The sequence below is a fragment of the Mus caroli genome, chromosome 1, assembly GCF_900094665.2.
Source record: "Mus caroli chromosome 1, CAROLI_EIJ_v1.1, whole genome shotgun sequence".
In the NCBI taxonomy this organism is placed as follows: domain Eukaryota; kingdom Metazoa; phylum Chordata; class Mammalia; order Rodentia; family Muridae; genus Mus; species Mus caroli.
Genome location: NC_034570.1, coordinates 32621556 through 32629941, shown reverse-complemented (window position 1 = coordinate 32629941; position 8386 = coordinate 32621556). Strand labels below are relative to the sequence as shown.

Below are 8386 nucleotides of genomic sequence, written 5' to 3'. Positions count from 1 at the left end.
CCTTTCATAAAGGAAGCGGTAGAAAGCCAAGACACACGGAAAAAAAAAAAAAAAAAAAAAAAAAAAAAGAGAGAGGCCGGAAAATGGAAAGCCAGAAAGCAGGACTGGGCAACCGGGACTTTAAATAACCCCAGAAGTGTTTCCAACTTGGCACACAGGAGGAGGGAGCCGCTGGGCTACCTCTCCGCAACCCCGAGCACCTCCGAAGTTCCTGAGCCGCTTCGGGAGGCGTTCCCAGGGCCAGGGGAGGCGAGGGAGCCGCTCCCGGCTCGCCCCACCCGGGCTCTCGGGGCCCGGCTCGCACTCACCTGGGCCGTAGGCCTGGCTTAGCAGCGCCCGAGCCCGGCCCCACATCCGCCCGGACCCCCCAAACGACCTCCGAGCCCCTCAACCCCACGCCTCGGACCCCAGCCCGAGCCCCGGCCGCGGGACGCGCCCCGTCGAGGCTCGCCCATCCAGGGCCCCGCGCGACTCCCGGAGGACCCCCGGCCCGAGCCCCGCCGCCTACCTGTCTTCGCTCTTGTTTTTCTGTTTCTTCCCCATCGCTTGTCAACGGCGCTCGCGGCCCCGGCCCCTCGGTTCGGTGTCTCACAGACCCACTGTCTCCCGGCTGACTCCAATGCCCGCTCGGCTCGGTCCCCCTCGCGCCGCCGCCTCTCGCACCCGGCTCTCCACAGACCCGCGCACTGGGACAGGGCACATATGGTGTGAGCCCTCAGTACGCAAGCGCATCGCCCCGCCGCCTCGGCGTGGGGACGCAGGGCGCGGCTCATCGAGAGCGGCGCTTCGGCTAGAGCGTCTCCAGTTGAGCCGCCGGTCAGGTGGGAACCCAGGCGCCCCCTCGCCGCAAGTGAGCGCCGCGCACCGACGTCCGGCGGATCCCGGGTTCTAGAACCTAGAGGACGACAATGAGGCCGTTCATTTCTCACGTCGGCACCCTTCCCGGGGCTGGCTTTCGACGCAGAAGTGGGACTGAAAAGTCTCCCCTGCCTACGCGGCCTCAGCTGCGGGAAGTCCATTACAGGACCACAAAGAGTCAAATGATGAGCGTTCTGGGGGTGGCAGGACAAAAAAACTGGGATTCCCCTCTCAGAAACACTCATGAATTGTCAACTGTGTACATTTATTAAGGGAAAAAAAGACATAAGGACACAGCGACGGATCCCCTAATATGAATCTTCATATGAGCAAATTCTAAAAATTAATATGTCTAAGAAAGTCAGGAGGGAAGGTCCTGGCATGGTGAAATTTTTCTCCATGTTTCGGGGCGATGTTACTAGTGTGAGCTGTGTATAAATTATAATGTACTGTAAGCCACACTTTCGAAACTATTAAACACACGGGAAATGAAGCCCCTCTGTCACTCAGGCGCAAGACCCGGCTCGTTTCCCCGTAGAGGCGGGACCCGCAGTCAGTGCACAAAAAACTACAATTCCCAACGTCCCTAGCGCCCATCCCTCCGGCCATTAGCCCACGTGAAGCGTAGGCTCGGAAGCCAGTAGTTCCGGAAGGCGGAGGATAGGGCTTCTCCGAGGCTTTCGTCACTCGCCACCGCCCTTTCCGCGAGTGTCTCACATTGTATCGCGAGAGGACTGTAGCCAATGAAGTGGCGGAGTTAACAGCCCCTTCTCTGCCCTTAACAATTGCTGTGAGGTTGAAACCTGTGTGAACCCGGTGGGTATTCTTGATCTGCAGCTTCCTCTCTCCGTAGGCTTCACCAATAGTCCAGGTACGGACGAGGGTGATGTGGCCGATAGTGCCACAGCGTCCCAGTGTTGATGAAGGACACATCTCGGCTGGGATGAGGGAGCGGCTGGGAGGGCCTCGTCTGGGCGGCTGCGGAGGCTACAGCGCATGCGCCCCAGTTAGTGCGAAATCGGGTCCCCCCCGGAACTACTACACCAGTCTCTTGAGCTCAGGGAGTGGCGAAGAGTCTGCTGACAGGTACATGGGGTTAGGGTTTCGGTTAGGAGTTTGTAGGGGAGTACATAGGTGTCAGCGCCCCCAGTTCATCGGTAAGAATAATACTCGATTTGGTTCAGTAAATAGAAAGTTATGTTTTTACCCCCAACATAAAGGCAGTGACCACCTCCGCCTAATCCAGGGCAGCACTTGTTAGTCGCGAGAAGCTCCGCATTTAAACGTAAAGGTCTCCTGTGAAACCCTCGGTGATAAACGAATACTGTGATGCAGATTCTGAGTAACTGGATCCTTCTCTCTTCCCTGAGTTAGGGATCCTGGGAATACAGCTTCTTTTCGGTTGTATAGTATTTATGAGAAGCTGACAATTGGGGTTTAGAGGGTAGTTTAGGGTTTTTTTTTTTTTTAATGGCCTTATGTAGCCCAGGCCTATCGCTCCAAATATGAGGTGTGATCCATATGCTTCTGCCCTTGAGAGCTGAGGTTGTAATCATGAGCCACCATGCCCAGGCTTATTTTGTGTGTGAGCTGATAGTTTTAGCTGTCAGCTTGGTAGAATAAGCTACGGTCACCTAGGAAGAAAGACTCATTGAGAGATTGGGTAGATTAGGTTGGCCAGTGGGCATGGCTCAGAGAGCAGGGATTGTCTTGGTTGCTTTAATTAGCCTGCTCCCAGATTAATGTTGTTCTCCAGCAGATGTTGGACACAAGTAGACGTGTGTGTAATTACTTCTCTCTGCTTCAAGTGCCTGCCTTTAGTCCTAGAAGCGATGGACTGCAACCTGGACTTGTAATGTTTATGTCAGGATATTTTTGAAGAAGTATACAAATGAAACTCCTTAAGGCAGTGTGCATGGGGAAAAAAAAATGGCTTTTATAGAAGCCGAAAAGCAAGCTAGTATATTTAGGGATTTCCCTGGATTCTGGAACCATGAATGAGATCTTTGATGGTTTACATCTTTATTCTGGTTTTGGCAGGTGTTGGGGCCCACATGCTGAGTTCTAAGGCCAAAATGGTGCCTCCAACATGGTGTCTGTTGTGTTAACGTCTCAGGCTGTGTTACAGAGACCCTGTTTTTAAAAAAAAAAACAAAACAAAAACCAAAGCCCCCAAAATGTAAACTTAATACTTGTTTTTTTAATGCCCCCTCTCCCAGCACTTAGAACAATGGAAGGTAATGGATCCGTCGACATGTTCTCAGAAGTCCTGGAGAACCAGTTCCTCCAGGCCGCTAAGCTGGTGGAGAATCACTTGGACTCTGAAATTCAGAAACTGGATCAGATTGGTGAAGATGAACTGGAGCTGCTCAAAGAAAAGAGGCTGGCGGCGCTCAGGAAGGCTCAGCAGCAGAAACAAGTAACCGCTCGCCCGCCCGCCCGCTCACTGAATCGCTGGGGTCCAGCTCCCCACTGCACTGCAGCCACGTGACTTTCCCTCCTCACTTGCAGGATGTTCTGAATTCACATTTCCATCAATGTTCAATACTTAACCCAGGGATGAAACATTAGGGAAGGTTTAGGCAAGATGAAGCATTTGACTGGGGCGATGATAGTAAAAGAGAGATGAAACGTCTTAGACCAAGCTTAGGGTCCACATATCAGAAAGAAATATCATGGTTCTGTATGAGAAGATATTTCTAAGTGTTAGACTCTGCATTTTTATTAGGTTATCTTTTGTGGGGGTCAGGACAGGAGCAGGATCTCACTGTATAGCCATGACTGGCCTAGAACTCACTCACAGACAACACCGCTTCTGCCTTTGAAGTGCTGGAGTTGAAGGTGTGCGCCAGTACCCCTGTTCTGTTTGTGGTTTTCATGGCCACTCAGTGACGTGGTTGGTTTGTCACACTGACTTACAAGAGAGAAGGTGAAGGCTCGGAAGGTTCATTAGAGCCCTGGTCAGTTAATGCTGGGGTGGGTGTTGCCACTGCTGCCTGAGAAGGGAGAGTGAGCATCTGTTTGAGGTGTCAAGCTTTCTGCCACAGGGAAGGTAGAAGGGGCTGGAAGAGTTCCCAGGATTGTGGGTAATGGCCCTTCCTCAGCCTGGGAAGCTGAACGTTTCCTTGTGAGGCTTTTCCTTGGCTCTGGATCCCACGTGGATATAATGCTCTTCCTTCTGAGGAGTCTGCCCACTGTTGGCTGGTGTAGAAGCCCCTCCCTGTTTTGATTTCGCTGTCAAAAGTAGATAGGTTCTTAAGCTCCTGAGGGGTGGTAACTGCACTGTCCCCCAGGATAGATGGACTTTATTTCTTGAGGTGGTTTGGTTTGGTGTGTTTAGTTTTTGCTGTGGATAGGACATTGTTTCTTAATTTTGAGATTGTCATATAGTTATGTCATTTCCCCTTCCCTTTGCTCCTTCCAAGACATCCTATATTCTCCCTTTCAAGTTCATGGCCTCTCTTCTTAATTGTGGTTATATCCGTATATGTATTTGTATAGACATACATATTTCTAAGTATACCATGCTCAGTCTGTATAATGTTGCTTGTGTGTACATTTTCAAGGCTGACCATTCCGTAGTGGATAGCCAGTTGGTGTGCTCTTCCTGGAGAATACTCTTTCTCCCACACTCAGCATTCCTTAATTGTCTGTAAGAACATTATCTTCTAAAGTGTAGAACTCTTCCTGATTTAGTCCCTCGCATCACAAAATAAACAAAAAAACACTTTTGTAATCATTTGGATCAAACGATCCTGATTTTACTAGTTTAAAGAGCACACATGTGAAAGTTAAATTGGTATTTTCATGTCATGTCTCTCAGACCTAAATTCTGACTGTGAAACTTAAAGTGAAGCAGGTAAATCAATAAGATGCAAAACTGTCTTAATTGAACCCATCATAGAGACGGTCACTCCTGCCCACAGACTAGGTCTGCACTAATTGCCACTTCAGCATAGGAAAGCCAACTGCGGATGGGAACACCTGCTATTCAATAGAATTGATTCCATTACAGAAGTACACAGTGATTAGGACATGTAAGACACTTGGTGTCACTGGAATACATTTCAGCTGGGTCTTTTTTGCTTCTCTTGAAATTAGGAGTGGCTTTCCAAAGGGCACGGGGAGTACAGAGAAATCGGCAGCGAGAGAGACTTCTTTCAGGAAGTCAAGGAGAGCGAGAGAGTGGTTTGCCATTTCTACAGAGACACCACATTCAGGTAACCTGGCTCCCGACTTCATCTCTATGGTGATGCGACATTAACGGAGACACACTGCTGACTTGGTAACTGAGAAAATGAAAAGGATAACTGCCATGTTGCTGTGTGGTGATGTGATCACAGGTGCTTTCATTATTGTAGAGATTTAACTAAAAAGCCAGCAATGTGCAAGTAAATACATCAGTCTTATTGGAAGTCGGCACTCCTGTGGTTTCTCCATGTCACTCCAAAGACAGCCTGAGGTAAATGCGTGTGGTTCTTACCAAAACAATAGTGTGGTATGCTGTGTTCTCAGGATGCTGGGGATTGGAAGCCAACAGCTTTCCCAGTTGTTTATCCTTCCAGTCTTGGTCGTCTTGGTAAGGAGACAGAGGTTTGACCAAGTCTTTCATCAGAACCGTTCGTAGAACTGTCAGATGTGGAGAGAAGTAATTTCCCTTAAGGCAGCCCAGTCTCTCAGGGCTTAGACAGGGAAAGTAGCACGCCTCCCTGGGTTATATTTTTTGAGGGAGCAAGAACTAAGGATTTGTACGTGCTAGGCAACTGTCCTACAACTGAGCTAAAGCCTCAGCCCAAGAGGTTAGGTCTTAAAACAAAGGACTCAATCACGCATGAGAGTGTGTGTGTGTGTGTGTGTGTGTGTTTCCTTCAGAGGGCTAGTTGCCAGCCTTTGAAATATGACAACTTAAGAATTAGCCAGATTTCAGAATTTTTTAAAACTTAGGAAAGTTGATCATAGCAGATTTAGAATCATAATAGCAATTTTCTGGTGCCGCCTCTCATAGGTGGACATGCAGGGTAACTGACTCACTCACTGTGCCTCAGCCCTGCCTTCTTTCTCTCTACCTGGCCCTCAGCTTAGCCTCAGAGCCAACCACTTCGGTATACCACCTTTCAGAGACTGAATGCCTTGGATTCATTCTCTGAGGTGATGAGAGCAGGTACTGAGAACTAGAAAGGCGGAAGGCATGGAACCTTCTTCCCTTCCGAAAGTCCCAGCCTGCCACACTGGGGTAGAGCGATCTGCTGACACCAGCACATAAGACCGGTGCTACACACACTTGCTTGTCTTACGTCTTTCTCTGCTAGGTGGTTGCTTTTATGAAAGCAGAGTGTTTGCCATGACTGGCTCTAGAGCAGAAATGCTGACACACAGAGTGGAGGTCAAGTAAATATGTCTGATGGAGGAGACAGTGAACCTGGGTGCTCACCTCCAGGCAGATCAGGGAAACAAAATCAAACCGTTCTGTCGGCTTTTGTATATAGTACAGAGTAAGCTGGATACATCCATGAGTGTGCATTTGCCTATCGGATGTTTATAGTAGCCCTTTGAGGTGTGGGTTATAATTCTCTTTCTTGTATGGAGAGGTGAAGTGACTCAGCTACTAGGTAATAGAGGAGTCTTGAATCCATCTTTTAGATGTGAAACTATATTCTTATTATTACTGGTGCTTTTGTGTTTTTTAAGATTATTTCTTCTTTATGTGTATAAATACTGCTTTGTCAGCATGTATGTCTTTGTAACATACATGCACACAGAGACCAGAAGATGGAATCCAAATGTCCTAAAACTAGAATCAGGAATAGTTGTGACCACTATGTGGGTACTGGCAACTGAACCTGGGTCCTCTGTGAGAGCAGCCAGTGCTCCTAACTGCTGAGCCATCTCTCTTCAGCCCTACTTCTGGATTTTTAAGTGGGTTTTTTTTTTTTTGTTTTTTTTTTTTTTGGTAGATGTTTGATTTGCTATTTATTTTGTAGAGGTTTTTATTTGTTTGGTATCTGTTGATGGTAGTGCTTTTGCAGAGTGAGAGAGTGAACCCACAGCTTCATGCATGCCACAAATTTTATTTTATTTCTTAAGACAGGGAGGATATTGCTGTATAGCTATGGCTGGCCAGGAACTCACCAGCATTCACCTGCTTCTGCCTCCTGAGTACTAGAATTGAAGGCCTACACCATGCTAGATGTTTTAAAATGGTTAACCCAGCTTGGTGGTCTACACCTTTACATTGATTGCTTGTGAGATGGAGGGAGGCAAGGAGGATCTCAGGGCTGAGGCTGGCCTGTGAGAGCTTACCTCAGAGCAACAACCACATATATTAATCGACAAATGGCATGGCCATAGACTTAATTAAAATAGGTTCCTTCTACAGTTGGAATGTGGAGGACATTTATGTATATTTCTTATAGATTTGTTCTTTGTTTTGAGCATCATTTAAAACCTGTTACCTGTTCTCTTTCCTTTTATTTCTAAAATCTCGTCTTATTTTGTTATTTTGGTTCTTTGAGAGTGTCTCTGGGTAGTCTTGGCTGTCCTAGAGCTAGCTCGTTGTGTATACCAGGCTGCCCTATGGCTAACAGAGACCTATCTGCCTCTGCATATGCGTGCTAGGATTTAGGGCAGGTACCTAGTCTAATCTTCAAAATCTTATTATTGAACTATCTGGCAAGAAAGACCCAGCCAGGAGAACAAGATTAGACATCAAGGTTACAGGAAATTGACTGAGCCCCAACCTAGTTCTAGAGTAACCCTGGGTACTCAGGAATCATCTGTGTACTTCCCTTTTCCACCCCAGACAATCTTGACTCATCTGTAGTTTTTTAAAGTCAACTATTAGTGGGTAGTAGCGGTGCACACCTTTAACCCCAGTATTCGGGAGGCAGAAGGAAGTAGATCTTTGAATTCAAGGCCAGCCTGGTCTAAAATGAGAGAAGCCTACATACAGGAATCCTGTCTTAAATAAGTAAATGAATAAATGTATGTATGTATATATGTAAAAATGAGTAAATAAGATCCAACTCTAACGAACCCCTGGGGTTACAAACCACTGATCATGAAAGAGTGTCAGTCCGTGTAAAAGCACTAGGAGCTCAGTTTGTGTAAAACATAATTTAAAGAAATGTCACTTCCTCGTTGGTAGATGGGTTAGCAGAGGGTGTGGAACTGAAAGGGCAGTTTACTGGGTGCAGTGTCTAGTGGGGAGAGGGAGTGGCGGGAGGAAGAGATGGAGTCCCTAGTAATACCCCCCATTTCTTGTAGAACACACTACCTATACTTAAAGAGTCAGTAACCTTTAACCAAAGAGCTTCTCTGACAGTTTGATGGTTGAGGGAAGTCTTGGTGACACCAGCTGAATTCCAAATGGGACACCAGCTGTATTTTTGCCTCTTGTGAGTTCTGTCAGCTTCAGGTCTGTCTGCCTTCATGCAGGGGAACCAAGGCCTTCTTTGTTTGTTTTTATGCTTTTTTTTTTTTTTTTTTTTTTGGTTTTTCGAGACAGGGTTTCTCTGTGTAGTCCTGGCTG

The 8386-nt window shown here is 47.4% G+C and overlaps 2 protein-coding genes across 4 annotated transcripts in view; one reads left to right on the top strand and one right to left on the bottom strand.

The window, feature by feature from the left end:
* Eif5b (eukaryotic translation initiation factor 5B) overlaps positions 1-818 on the bottom strand; it is a 59936-nt gene extending 59118 nt beyond the window's left edge. Inside the window, exon 1 of the mRNA XM_021170786.2 lies at positions 509-818. Within this exon, the coding sequence (XP_021026445.1) occupies positions 509-543 (35 nt within the window). The 5' untranslated portion in view covers positions 544-818. The remainder of the gene's footprint in view (positions 1-508) is intronic.
* Positions 819-1572: 754 nt separating this feature from the next.
* Positions 1573-8386, top strand: part of Txndc9 (thioredoxin domain containing 9) — an 11943-nt gene continuing 5129 nt past the window's right edge. Inside the window, exons 1-3 of one of the 3 annotated variants that reach the window (XM_021162567.2) lie at positions 1573-1674; positions 3078-3277; positions 4960-5078. In XM_021162567.2, coding sequence (XP_021018226.1) covers positions 3089-3277; positions 4960-5078 — 308 coding nt within the window. In that variant the 5' untranslated portion in view covers positions 1573-1674; positions 3078-3088. Of the gene's footprint in view, positions 1730-1860; positions 1945-3077; positions 3278-4959; positions 5079-8386 lie in introns of those variants that run through there. The other 2 variants (XM_021162558.2, XM_021162577.2) reach the window with 2 other exon arrangements.